The following is a 15,227-nucleotide window of genomic DNA, read 5'->3' as shown; positions in this document are numbered from 1 at the left end:
CTATGGCCAAAGAACATCAACTAATTAGTTATGAATCATCAGCTATTTGCAAAGGATCAACTGGGCAAACGTTCATCAAAATAATTGTGTCCAAAAAATTATTAAAGCCTTATAAAACATTTAATAATCAGATAGTGAGTGAAGGATCTGCAGCTGAAAGAGATTAATCCTAGGTTCAAATTTACACTACCCTGGATCCTTCTCCAATAAGCTATACAAGGCAGAAAGGAAATTATGAGCTAGCAAGCATTCTTTTTGATATAAATAGCCTTTATTGTGGTAATCAGTAGGCATATTACTTCAGTTACTCCAATGTGCATACCATGCTTGCTTTCCCTAAATAGTCCCAGGAGAAAGCACAGAGATAGGAGACGACATAAGCAGAGCGACCATTGAACAGAAGAATAATGAAGCAAGTTCCTTTGCTCTCTTGTGATATAGCAACTTCACTTATCGTCACACATAAACCTGCTGTGGTACAAATCGTTTGCTACTTTAAATGGAAACAGCCTATATCAGATTAACATGAGCACAAGGCAGACCAAACAAGTGAATGAACCTTCTCTGAGTTCCACCGTTTGCAGGCAAATAACTTATGCTGAAACTTCACCATTTGTTAGTACACCTGATTTTAGACACCTCAAAAGAAATAGTAGTTTCACCTCTCTAACCAAATCTGGTTGCCCAGTAAGAACAACAATGTGAACCCGCTAACTCTGCCAACAAAAAGGTAATAGAAAGAAAGAAATTAAGATGTCGTGAATAAGGCCGATCAACTTCAAAGAGAAATTATTCATCGAGCTAGTATTATCCTAAAATAACCTCAAGTCTTTGAATAACAATGTTCTTATAACTCATGTGTTTGGCAGGCAGAGTCAGATGAGAAAATGCTGAGACATCAAAAGACACAGCACATGTCAAAGCAGACGAGCCACCTTTTTTTTTAACAAAAAATAAGCAAGAATTTTATCAACATTCAAAACCCGCATTAAGAACTACTGGGTTACATACAGAGATTTTGTACATATAAATACAATCACTGTCCTATTCCGGTAGTGAACTTAGAAAATCCAGAAGCGAGTGTACATAGCAGATGATTTATCTTCATTCTAATGCGATAAATATAAGAAGGAACATTTCTTGCGTAGAGTTAATATCATTAGAGCATGAAGACGGTTCCATCGGCAGATTATTGTGATCCTATATCATGAAGCAAATGGAACATAGATGATAGTATCTGTTCAATTCCAACAGCATCTATGGTTTTCAGATTATTTCAAGTCATGTTCATTTTTTCAGTTTTACCCAGTGTTAAAAAAAGTGGGCGCTTCCTCGCTTTAAGCGAGAAGCGAAGCGGAGCAGGAGGGGTATCGCTACTGCCATTAAAAGCGGCTCAGGTATGCATAAGCTACCGCTTCTCTCTAAAAAGCGAGAAGCGGTGAAGCGCCCAGAAGCGATCGAAGCGGACGATTTTTCAATTAAAAGACCCAAAGTCTTTTTTCAATTAAAAGACCCAAATCGCTGTTTCTGTTTTAGCACTTCTTCAGCAGCAAACTAGGGTTGTTCAAACCAGCAATTTCTTCCTCACTTCAAGCAGTGATTTGTTCAAGCAAACTAGGGTTCTTCTTCTTCTTCTTCTTCAAGACTTGAAGAGTACAACAGCAACTTAGTTTCAACACGTATGTTTTCCAAATTTATTTTCATTCTTCTTCTTCTTCTTCTTCTTTTTCTTTCTAAACGTCCAAAAGGCGCCGAAATGCTAGCGAATTTTTTTCAAAAAAATTCTGCCCAGTTTCTACCAAGTTTCTGCGAATTTTTTCATTTTGTGCTTTAATTGATGCTACTCTTTAGTTTTTTAATTGAAGTATTGAACATTTGCTTACAATTACATGTGTTGTCTATGCCGTATTTATTTTAATTTTTTTTTTTAAATTTCGCTTCACTTAAAAAAGGCGGCCGCTTCGCTTCTCGCTTTTCGTGAAATGAGGGTTGTCGCTTTTCCTTGCTTCACGCTATTTTTAACACTGGTTTTACCTAAAAGGACTGTAACATGACATATCAATCACATAGGTCCTGTCAACATAAACTTGGAAGGTGGATGAAGTAGAACAGACAAAATTGACTAAATTTTCAAAAATGAAAAAGCAAAAAATATCTGCTAGTAGAAAGCTAGTACTGGTAAATAACTCTGACCATTGTCCTGAGTAGGATAATTGCTCCACCATTGGAAGGTCGGTGTCTAGAAGAAGGAGCTCAGGCAACATATACCATAAAATAATGGAGCAGCAGCGGACCAAATCACCTGAAAATAACACTTAATCAGCAAAATGACATCAATTTTACAATTAGAATAAGATTTATTAAAGTCACAAGAAACTGAATTCACAAGACAGATTTTTATCTTAATTAGGTGCATTACGACTGAGCCTTGATTTTGTTTCTCACTTAAAAATTAAACAGGAGATACCGAAGGGAAGCAGAAGAAAATTCACTTCACTAAGCTTAGAAATTTGTGATTGTGAAGGAACCTTTCTTGTGTATGTTCTACTTTTTCATTCTAATTTGTTCAGGTCTTGATTCAATAAGAAGGGATCTCAATCCAATTAGTTGTATCCTAGTATTAAGGACACATCTCACTGAAATATCAACACTTCTTTTTGATCCCTAACTTATATGAGATCAGAGGAAAAAGGTCATAATCCAAAAAACAGAAAAGACAGACTATATATGCAAACACAAAATAACATAAATTATTTTCCAGCAGCAGGAGAATGAGCTATTGCTTGCAAACAGAACAAAAATACATTCATGCAGTGTCTGACCTCCATGCAAAACTTATAGAAAGACCCAAAGAGAAAGCACTAAACCACATTAACAAAACAAAGGTCTGATTTCACACGTCCAGTTTCAACTTCATGCATGATTTCTGCAGCACATTCAATTTCAACTTCATGCATTAATGGGGGAAATATTAAGTACAAAAACTGAACAGGATTCACGATATACAGGAAGTTTTTTTCCCCATCTTTTCCTGAAAGGAGATTCATTTAGTTAATCAAAGTCAGATTACCTCTACTGTGATCAGGATGCTTTCAACTTTGATGTAGGTGCTTCGCCATCGGCATCCGTAGCCAGGAACCACAGAAAGAACAGAACAATCCAGCATAAAGTACTCTTGTTGAGCTAGGCTTGAAGAGCAACTTCAAAGGCTGATTGCTTTGGAGGGTTGCTAACACTTTCAGTATGCCCATCCATTTGACAACGCGTGATTAAGTCAGTTGAAGTCATGGAATTAGAGATCCAGGAAAACTTTACCATGGTCTCCAGAGCCATTGGTAATTTTTCAGAATATCCTGCTTTATCTAATCCTTGGGCTAAAGTACTGCACATAGCAATACTAGGTACAAAACCTTGCTCTCCTATTTCATTAAGTGATGCCAATAGTGCAGAAATTTCTCCCTTCTCACACCAGGACTGCACTAATGTTTCACTTACATGTCCTTTCAAAAGACCTTTATCCAAAAGTTCATTCCAAAGACTGAAAGCTTTATGTAGATTCCCTTCTCTGTAAAGTGCATCAACCATCGAGCTGTAGACTACTTCATCAGGCTCAATACCCCTAGCCACCATCTCCTCAAATAATGAAAACACTTTCAATTTGTCTCCTAATCTGTGATAACCTTGTATGAGTGAAGTGTAAGTCACAATGGTTGGTATCAGCTTCCTCTCTTTCATTTGTTGGAAAAGATCCTCTGCTTCTTTCATAATTCCATTCTTGCAACAGTAATCTATTAAAATGGTAAAAGTTACATGATCAGGTGGGTGCCTATCAGACATACCCTTCACCAACTCCAGTGCTTCACTCATTCTTCCTAACTTGCATAACCCATCGATTAATGTGTTGAAAGTAAGAGTAGATGCAATTCTCTTTTCTACCATTTCATGGAATAATGACAATGCCTTCTCTGTCTCTCCTGCCCTGCAGCATCCATGAAGAAGAGCATTGTATACAAAGGCATCCGGTTGAACACCCTGTGAAGGCATTTCATCCGATAAGCGAAATGCCTCAGTTAGATCACCAGCTTTGGAGTAACCATCAATGATTGTGGAATAAGTCACAGCATTTGGTGCCAAACCCTTTCCAGAGATACCATCAAACACTTCCCTAGCTCTCGAAAGGTCACCTGACTTACAAAGACCACCTATTAAGGCATTATAAGTGACGATGCTTGGCCTAACACCCTTCTGACACATTTCATCAAGTAGTAGAAAAGCCTCTTCCGAATTACCCTGCTTGCAGAAACCAGAAATGAGTGAGGTGTAAGTGAACACATCAGGAACTAGACCCTTGTTATAAAGCTCAGATAAAACATTCCTGGCATCTGGCAATTTTCCGTTCTTTGCGAGAGCATTGATAAGAATACCATAAAGCTGAACATTTGGCAGTCGTCCTAATTCAAGCATGCGATTCAGTACTGAAAATGCTTGCGCTATATTCCCATATTTGCAATACCCATCAATAATAGACGTAAAAGTGGCATAATTAGGCGCTACACCACGATCTAGCATCTCCCAGAAGTACTGTTCTGCAACTTGCATATTCCCTGCCTCTCTACACCAAGAAATAAAAGCCCCAAAAGTATATGAATTCGGCCTCAATTTTCTCCTCTCCATTTCAACAAGACACATTTTTGCTTCATCTATCTTTCCCACCTTGCAGAGCCCAGTAATAATTGTATTATAACATAAAATATCAGGCAAGATACCTTTCTGCCACATATCCTGCACAATTTCTTTTGCTTCGTCAAACTTACCATCCTCTACATACCCTTTTATGATGGGGGTGTAGATGACAGCATTTGGTCTCACTCCAGCTGCAATCATCTTCTCCAAAACAAGAATCGCTTGACAGAGATCTCCAGAGTTGCATAGAGCATTAATCAGCACGCCACACGTATAGGCAGAAGGTACCAAATTTCTGTCAGTCATCTCAACCAAAATCACTTTTGCCTCCCTGGGCCTCTTTTTCTTACAGAATCCATCAATAAGTGTGCTGTAGGTATAGATATCGGGAACCAATCCCTTTGCTTCCATTGACCCCTTTAGCTCCAATGCTTCGTCAACTGTACCAGTCCCGCACAAGCCTCTGATAACCACATTGTACGTAACCAAATTTGGACTGCACCCCTTCTCTTCCATAACACGAAGAAGTCTTTTGGCGTCCTTAACATTGCCAACCTTGCAATGAGCATTGATCACATTGGTGTAGGTGTAAACGTCAAGACTCATCTCACCCTCCAGCATTCCCTCATATACCTTCCAAAACAATTCCATTTTATTGCCCTTCAATAGTTCATTCAACAATGTATTACAACACAACACGCTGGGGGAAAAGCCCTCATCTTTAAAACCTAAAAAAGCCGAAACAGCCTCATTTAGCATACGCTTATTCCTATAAGCGTCAATTAGCAACTCAAATGCCACGGGTTTCGAGCTAAAGCTATCACATTCCTTAAAACATTTAACCAACGAGCTGAGAATATCCATCTGTGCATATCCTCTCTGAAGCATTTCATCAAACACATGGTTGGCGGGCGCAAAATTGTTTGAATTGCACAAAGTCAAAACAAGAATAGAGAAAGAATCGATATGTTGAGTCACACCCAGTTTGTGGTTTGACCAGTCGAAGAAGTCAAGAAGGCGTTTGGGGTTAACAACCAATTTGTTTCGATCAAGCACGGAGTGGACCACATCTGGACTGAGCTTTTGAGGGATTTCCGATGACTCCAAAAGGAAATTCCAGTTTTTATGTTTCAGAAGCGCCGAAATTTCTTCTGCAGTAGATTTCTTTTCTCCGGGAATGTTCGCAAAGCGCCTTGGTTCAATACAAAATGAAACATGCCTTGCTTTCTTGATTACAAAGGTTCGCTTTGAGAGTAGTAGATTCATAATTTCTAATATGAATAAATTAACTTGCGGGAGCGTTGCACATAAGCAGTTAAAATGCTAGAGGAACTTAATCAAAGCCCCGATCTAAGAAATGTTAAAGGATGCCTGCAGTTTTGCCTTGGAGACTCATGGGAGGAGCAATGGGTGCTTTTTTGGCTGCTCTAATTCTATCTTGCACTGGCAAAAGTAGAAAAGAGGAACGTCAACCCCTTAGGGTAGGGGTCGTTTGGTATGAGCTATAAGTACAAATAGTTGTGCTATAAAAATTTAATGTCAACTTAATATTTTTTTTGGTTAGCAAATTTGGTATAAGTAATTTCAGGATTAAAATTAATACTGGAATAACTTATATCTTGTAGGGGTGGGATACTTAGTGCCGGAATAATTATACCTTGTTCTTAGAAATTACGCATGCATATTATTTTTTATACAATGTACTAAACCGTGAATAAAAAACAATACCAAAATAACTAATCCCAACAAAACTAATTTTAGTATTCAAACAAAACGACCGCTTAATAAGTTAAGAATTCGGACGAACCAATTTAAAACAATTTTTGAGAAAATGTTTCTCTTGATAAAAATTTAATTATATGGTTTCATGCATATTTTTAAAAAAAATATATATTTTTTGTTTTAATTACTCTTTGTATTTTAATTTAATTAGAAATGAAGAGGTGTCAGATGTATGTTGAGATAGATGAAATGAAGGCGATGAAGATGAAGGTGGCTGAAATGAGGATTTTGAGATGGATATACGGGCCCAGGTTAGATAGAATTAGAAATGAAGTTATCGGGGATAAGGTGGGCATGACTCCTGTGGAGGATAAGATGCGGGATGAGAGACTTAGATGGTTCAGACATGTTAAGAGGATAGACATTGATGCTCCGGTGAGGAAGTGTAAGAGGCTGGCGTTGAAGGGCTAACGAAGAGGTAGAGGTGTCACGACCCAAAAATCCCTGGCCGTGATGGCACCTAACTCAACTCACTAGGTAAGCCAACTAACAGACAATATAACTCATCAAAGATTATAAGAAAATAAAGAATAGATAACTAAGCATTTACAATTTACCCAAGACCTGGTAGTACGATTCATGAGCTTCTAAGACTTGGAATATATAAAGCTAGTACGAATAACTGTACGTTTGTTTCAATGATACATAAACAGAATAGTAAAAGTTAAGCTACCAAGGACAAGAGGCAACTATGCCCGAAATGCGCGACATCTTCCGAATCAACACCCGACATCACCAGTAACTCCGCTCCAGAAATCTGCACATATCGTACAGAAGTGTAGTATCAGTACAACCGACCCCGTGTATTGGTTAGTATTTTGTCTAACCTCGTCAAAGTAGTGACGAGGCTTTTAGTCAAAAGATGCTTATTGCTACAACCTGTACAATAAAATAACAGTAAAGCGGTTCAAAGTATAACAGATAAAAGTATCAATTACAGCTCGGCAAGACAGTCAATAATTACAAAAAAAAAACCACAGTTGAATGTTTACGATCTTTCCCGGTATGAGATGTATGTCCTAAAATGTCAAAATGTCAAATCACATGGCACGGTAACACCCTTCGTGCTTTTATCTCATCCTCACCATGTATAAGTAAATTTATGTAACAAATCAATTAGCACGACAACACCCTTCGTGCGTTCAACTCATCTTTTCAAATGATCGTGTAACCGAACCAACCATATGACAGTAACACAATAATAGGAGTTACAAAGTAGGAAATACGCAAGTAACAACAGTGGATAAGGATGCACAAGTGGGTCACAGTAAAGGACTAAGCGGAAAGCACATGAGTAGTAACAATAATTGGAAGACAAGGAATATCAATTTCAATTGACTAGCATATTGGAGGCCTAAGTACAAGTATAACAATTAAGAAGGAAACACATGATCTTTACAAGTTAACGAGTAAGAGCATGAATGGCTAGCATGGTGGAAGACTTTTACTAAAGTGCAACAGAATAGATACAACATAAGTATGATTATAAAAGCAAAAAGTAGGCATGGTATTTGCAAGTTAAACAAGTAAAAGACATGGACAATGCAACAACAATTGAGATAAAGGCCAAGTACAGGAAAATAACAACAAGTCAAACAAGATATGTAAATACCACAATAACAGCTCAAGGTAAGGTCATATCATATACACGGGAAATAGATATCACATCATAATGCATGTCCTTCGTCCTCACCTGCACGGAAACACCTTTCGTGCCATGACCTCACGATATTTACAAGCATAACAATATCAATGAAATGGCACGGCATCACCCTTCGTGTTTTTACTCTCAAATGATATGGCACGGCATCACCCTTTGTGCTTTTACTCTCAATAATATGGCACGGTATCACCTTTCGTGCTTTCACTCTCAATAATGTGGCACGACATTACCCTTCATGCTTTTACTCTCAATAATATGTCACAACATCACCCTTCGTGCTTTACACTCCCCCTTACATGATAATATATAAACAATGGTACGACATCACCCTTCGTGCTTTACGCTCTTCCTCTTGTACATCAATGGCAAACAAGGCAGGAAGCATAAATGACATAAATGAGAGTGTTTTAACGGATATTCCAAACAAATTCTGAGTCAATACTTTACAAGCCAACAATGATTTAACAACCCCCAGGAACCGTATTATTCAATACTTCTACAAATCTCACAAATTATCCACAATACAATTATAGAGTCTAGTATCTCAAGAATATCGGCCGTAGTAATGTAGTAATGATTTCGCATAGAGAGGTCCGAATTATACACAATCATGTATTCTCAGAATTTCCGTCAAATTTGGCCGAGTTATAATAAGCTAAGTCTTGATTTCTATCAATTAATATTATGTTCTTGGTATCTAAGAGTCAAACAAGGCATAAAGCAAGAGGTCACAAAAATCTACAAAACATAAATGTAACATAATCCACCCTCCGACCATGATTAAACCTGGCACATAGATATATGCTCGTCACCTCATATATGTATCATCCCCGCATATGGAGAACAATGAAAAATAGGAGGAAAAATTCCATCAACAAAGTTAGGCAAAACACTTACCTCGAACAAGCCAATAACAATACCGAGCAAGCCAAGCGATGCTCCAAAAATGCCATCACGTGCGTAGAGACCTCCGAACGGCTCAAAACTAGCCAAAAGCAACTCAAATACATCAAATAAAGCCCAAGGAAATAATTCCAAATGTTAAAGATCGAATCCTAAATCAAATCCCAAATCCGACCAAAAAATTACACCCAGGCCCACGCCTCGAAACTTGACAAAACTCACAAAATCCGACAAACCATTCGATTACGAGACTAACCATACTAGTTTTACTCAATTCTGATTTCGAATCGGCTTTCAAAATCCAAAAATTCATTTTTATGAAACTCCACAAAATTTTCCCTAAAATCCATCCCAGATCACTAATCAAGAGATGAAATCAATGATATATTCATGATTATTAGCCAAAACAGAATTAGAATTATTTACCCCAATGATTTCCTTGAAAAACTCACCAAAATTCACCTCAAACCGAGCTCCCAAAGTTCAAGATGTGAACTAAAACCCTAAACCTCGTATATATAGCTCTCTAAACCCCTAGCCCGCGGTCCGCGTAAAGTCCACCGTGGCCACCAACCTTACCTGTCTCTATTCCGCGGTCCGCGAACTCCTACCGCGGCCGCATTCTTCCACCGCCGTCCACGAACTTCTTACCGTGGCCGCATTTCCAATTATCCGAGACCTAAACTTTCAAAACACCAAATATCAAGTATTTCCACCTTCCAAGGCCAAATAGTGATCCGATACCCACCCAAAACTCACCCGAGGCCCTCGGGATCTCAACCAAATATACCAACACATCCCATAACATCATTCCAAATTAGTCGAACCTTCGAATCAATCAAAACACTAAATTACACTCGGATTCAAGCCTAAGAACTTCTAAATTTTCAAATTTCACAAACGAAGCCGAAACCCATTAATCTCCTCCGAATGACCTGAAATTTTGCTCACAAGTCACATTTGACATTACGAACTTGTTCCAACTTCCGGAATCGGAATCCGACCCCGATATCAAAAGTCCACTCCCGATCAAACTTCCAAAATCCAATTTCCGCCATTTCATGAAGAATTCAACTACGGACCTCCAAATTACAATCTGAACGCGCTCCTAAGTCCAAAATCACCCAACAAAGCTAACGGAACTAACGAAACTCCATTCTGAGGTCAAATACTAAAAGTCGAACTTGGTCAACTCTTCCAACTTAGAACTCAAATCTTGAAGTTTATTCTTCCAAATTAATTCCGGATAACTTGAAAACCAATACTGATGATTTACGCATGTCTTAATGCATTATGCGGAGGTAGCCGAGCCCTTAAGATACCGAGCGAAGTGCTGATACTCAAAACGACCTGTCAGGTTGTTATAAGAGGCAGACCAAAGAAGTATTGGAGAAATGTGATTAGGTGAGATATGACGTTGCTCCTGCTGACTGAGGACATAACCATGGATAGGAAGATGTGGAGGTTGAGAATAAAGGTAGAGGGTTAGTTAGCCGAGTGTTGTCCTTGTTTGTAACAGTAGCTTTGATATATCACTTAGTGTCCTTCGTATTTTTTTATCCCTAGATTTTTGTTATTACCTGTTGGTCCCTTGTTTTGATTTTTCTGATTGCATTACTTAGTGAGTTAGTGTTAGTTTTTTTTTTTTACTTCGGTTGTCAGATTGGTTTGCTTGTTATTGCCCCTCTCCTTTTTACTTCCTCCGCCAAGGATCTATCGGAAACAACCTCTCTGCGTTTGAAAGGCAAGGGTGAAATTGCATTGGATTTATTGTTGTTGTTGATTTGGAAAGGATGTTAAAGCGAATAAAGAATTAATAGAAAAAATGCACGTACAATTTGAGAAAGGAGGTAGAGCTTTTAAGTTGCTCAATATCCTCGTCTATTTTAGATATGAGACGTGTGAACAAACTTTTATTATACATACAATAGTACACAAGTTTTGAATTGTGAGAAATGAGAAAGGAGTAACACTACGGACCACTAAACTTAAATAGAGGAAATATTTCAGTTTAAATTAATGTTACATTTCGTCATAGTTCAGTATTTTTGGTTCCTATACATACAGTTAAACCATGAATTAAAAATATCTTACAATTATATGCAGAGCTAGTTTTTGATACCCTGTTTGAAGTTTTGTACAATCTAAAAGTTCTTGAAAAGATCTTGACACCCTCCAAAGTTTTGAAAATAAGGGTCGATCCATTTTTTCAACGCAACAAAAAAGGAAAAGGAAAACTATACAGTATAGTGGCTCCGAAAATAATAGATAGCAAATATATAATTTTTGTATATTAATGTATAATATATATATACCGTAATACATCTTTATAATAACATACCTATATAATAGTCATTCACTATAAAAGCCAATTTTCTCAGGTTTTATTAAGTTATAATGTACCTCTCTATAATAGCTTTTTACCTATAACAACGATAGTCATATTTATATCAGAACGCTCTTTGTAAAATTACCCCTCTATAATAGTCATATAGAATCTTTAAGATTACTAATAATAATTTTAAAAATATGCATACAATTATTTCCATTAAATAAAGTTTCTATCTTGTATAACATATAAGATTTGAATATTTGCACATGATATCTTTTCTATTGAACAATTTTCAAAAAATATTTAGATAAAAAATTTAACTGTTAAGCTCTTATATTGTCTTTAAGGGAAAACTATTGGATATCTTTTTGCTGAAAATTATATAAGAACTTTCACCAACGTTATATAACTCGTAAGAGAATGAAAACGAAACAAGCTACAATTACAAAGTTCTTCCATCAATTTTAAAAGAATTTATTTTTCTAGATAGCTTTATAATATCTGCCTTGGAGTTTAAATCTTTATACGTTTAGTTATGAATTTATTAATAACGTATTAGCTTTCTTCAATATTTAACTAGTGAAATATGCATATCATTTGAGATTTTTAAATTTTAATGATTTTTCTATCTTTTGTATGTAATATTAAAAAAGAAAAAATAATCAACTTTTGGATAACTTTAATTTATAATAGCCAAAAAAAATTAAACGTCAAATGTTGTTATAAATGTATAACAATTATGCATTATAAAAACCAAAAAATATTGAAATAAAGAAGACTTTTATATATAACGTTGATTGTTGCAATATATATATATAGTATATTTGACTACCGAATGAAATTTTTTTTGTGGGATTGACCAAGTGGCTAACCTGCCCAGAAATATTGGGAGAAATTTAAAAATAGCCAGATTTACAAATGGTAATTGAAAAATACATATTCAAAAGTAATCGAGATTTAGACACTTTTTATGTAAAGATAAATCTGAACGAAAACACTGTTCAAAATCCGGAAAATATTCCAGCATAATATAGTGGAGTTCCAGTATAATATACTGGACTTCTATCATAATATATTGGAGTTTCAGTATAATATATTGGTCCAACATAATATGTTGGAAGTTCATACATAGGTGTTCCAATCTCTAGTATATTATGCTGGAACTTTCCATGTGTTAGAGTTCTAACATAATATGCTGGAAGTTCATGCACAGATGAACCAATCTCCAGTATATTATACTGGAATTTTTCGTATTACAGCAATATAATGACTATTTTTCAATGACTTTGTAAATAATGACTATTTTTTAATAAGCAATCCCAAAACACAGAAATATTCCCGGCCTATAACTCAAAGCAGGCTGGCCTATCGTAACAAGCTTGGACTGCTTGAAGTCAGATAGTGAATATGGGCTCTAATTGTAAAAAGCCTTAAAAATATGCGCTCTTACTGTAAAAGGCCTTGAAATAATATGGGCTCTTGCTGTAAGAAGCCTTAGAAAATTCACACATTTCTGAGTGACATTTCTCTGGATTTCATTAGCAAAACAGCTGATCCACCACCAAAGGACGTGGTGCAGTGAATGAGATTGCTCCTCCCTTAACCAAAGATCTCGAGTTCGACCCCTGGGTATGAAAAATCCTTGGTAGGGAGCGCTTCCCTCCGAATGGGGCCCTACACGGTGCAAATCCGGATATAGTGGGGCTCCAATGCGAGTACCGGACACCGGGTGGGAAACCCAAAAAAACATTTTATCCAATCCTGGTAGATATAAGAAAAGGTCATTGTTTTAAAACATATCCAAGTATCCAACAAAGGCTATGACACAGACTGTAATGACGGCCGATTTTCTCGGGTTTAAAATAAGAATATAAAATTCGAAATCATAGCTACTTAGAATTTGGATTTATGAGATAAGCTAAATGCTCTAATGCGAATTGGTATTACAATTACTTTTTCTATTTGAATCTACCTCCTCATTTTTTTTTTGCGTGTTAGGTGAATGGGGTTGGTAAGAACGAATTGGAGTTTCCCTTTTTGTAGTGGTGGATGTACAATTGTACATTCTTCAAACTATTTATGTATAGTTGAGATTTTTCTACTATATATATATATACTAAATTCACATTTGTTATCACCAATAAGTTCGCATTTATTATCACCAATAAATAATAAGTACAATAGTATCTTGTAACAATAATAACAACATACGAGATCAAGAAAGGTTGGAGCGGATACAGATTTTATCCTGCCTTTATGGGATAGAGAGATTGTTTCTAATAGTCATTCGGTTCAACAACAACAACCACCTAGTGAAATCTCATAAGTGGGGTCTAGGGAGGGTAGTGAGTACACAGACCTTATCCCTACCCGATAGAGTAGATAGACTATTTCCGAAAGACCCTCGGCCTAATAAACACTCGGCTCAAGAACATCTATTTTCAAAACCATTTTTTTTAATACCAACTACTATATCAATTCTTCAATAGCTATTTGGGAGGAAAAGATTGGAGGGTATGGGCATATGGGGAGAGAATCTTATGATTGAACAAGAGTAACTTTGTCAATTGCAAAATGTGTTAAATGTGGGGCAATTTGATTTCTGATACTGCAAACAGTGTGGGGCAAATTAAAGGACCATTTTGTTAGTAAGCATATTTTGGGAAGAAAACAGTGAACAAAGTGGTGTGGGGAAAGTTCAACCTATATCGTGGAGTGGCGTACTGAGCAAACTGCACATGTTATGGTCTTGAGCATCCTTATCTGTTTTCATCCTATTATTAAGGATTGTCGTGAGACGGATATGATCTTTAGAGCTTTTTTATTCGAGTCCTGAAAATAGAAAAATTCTTGTTACGCAAAGGCGGATTTAGAATTTTTATAACATGGTTGCACTAGTAGAGAAAGGAGAAAAAAAAAGTATTAAGTAGGAATTGATCCCTGCTTCTCTAGGTAAATTCGGTATTTAACCAAGTACACCATTTAATCCTTCTGAAACATGGGTGTCACCGTGTCAACACATAATATTAGATCAATTCTACAAAATATATACACAAAATATTTAGTTTGACGAAGAAACCGTGGATTCACGTACCACATACGCTAGGCTATAAATCCGTCCCTGCTGGTAAGAAACGCTTTTTTCTTTTTAAGAACCTAAAATTTTAATGAGTTTAATTTTAAGAATCTAAAAATTAAATCCGTCAAATTTAAATATCAAAGATTCTGCTTATTGAAAAACCTTGATAAAAATAATGAGTGATGAGTCCACCTTAGTACAAGATTTGAATGTTGAAATAATTGGGCCAGGGTTCCTGAAACCTGATGCATTGTGTTTTTATTATGCAGGAAAGGTACAAGTTCCTTGATACAGTAAAGTACTGCTCCAGTTGTCTCTTTGCATTCTGCATTTTCTCAAATTCAGCCCAAATATAAAAACATTCTGCCTTCTAATTTTTTTTATAAAGAAAATGTAGGGATAATAATGATGTTTACGTCAAATCATATCAACTTATTATAATTAAATAATTTAATAAAACTAGAATACATATGAATAAACCATAGTTAAATGAAAGAAGTCAATATAGAAACACATGTTATATACATAGGCATATGCACTTTGTTGCATGTGCAGCCACGTCATCGATTTTTTTTACTAGATATGTATAAGAAAAATGATAATATTGATAATAAATATAAAAAATGACACTGCTTATTATTATAGTGATTTGTTCATTAATTTACTTTTTCGACTAGTGATATCGCTTATGAAATATACTATGTATGCCATTAGATGTGGGTAACTTTTTATAATTTTGGGCTCATGGACAAGCCATGTTGTGATTTCTTAAATTGGGATTAACT

The 15,227-nt window shown here is 36.2% G+C and overlaps 1 protein-coding gene across 1 annotated transcript; it reads right to left on the bottom strand.

Annotated features, from left to right (window-relative positions):
* Window positions 1-61: 61 nt before the first annotated feature.
* LOC107787737 (uncharacterized) lies at window positions 62-6,199 on the bottom strand. Its single transcript, XM_016609355.2, has 3 exons — window positions 3,071-6,199; window positions 2,194-2,302; window positions 62-716 (listed from the first exon to the last, which is right to left on the bottom strand). Exon 1 carries the CDS (start codon window positions 5,947-5,949, stop codon window positions 3,184-3,186), a length of 2,766 nt encoding a protein of 921 aa, XP_016464841.1. The 5' UTR covers window positions 5,950-6,199; the 3' UTR covers window positions 62-716; window positions 2,194-2,302; window positions 3,071-3,183.
* Window positions 6,200-15,227: the final 9,028 nt, after the last annotated feature.

This window comes from Nicotiana tabacum, chromosome 6 (genome assembly GCF_000715075.1).
Source record: "Nicotiana tabacum cultivar K326 chromosome 6, ASM71507v2, whole genome shotgun sequence".
Classification (NCBI taxonomy): Eukaryota; Viridiplantae; Streptophyta; class Magnoliopsida; order Solanales; family Solanaceae; genus Nicotiana; species Nicotiana tabacum.
The sequence above is the reverse complement of the archived record's forward strand: the minus strand, read 5'-3'. Positions and strand labels throughout refer to the sequence as shown.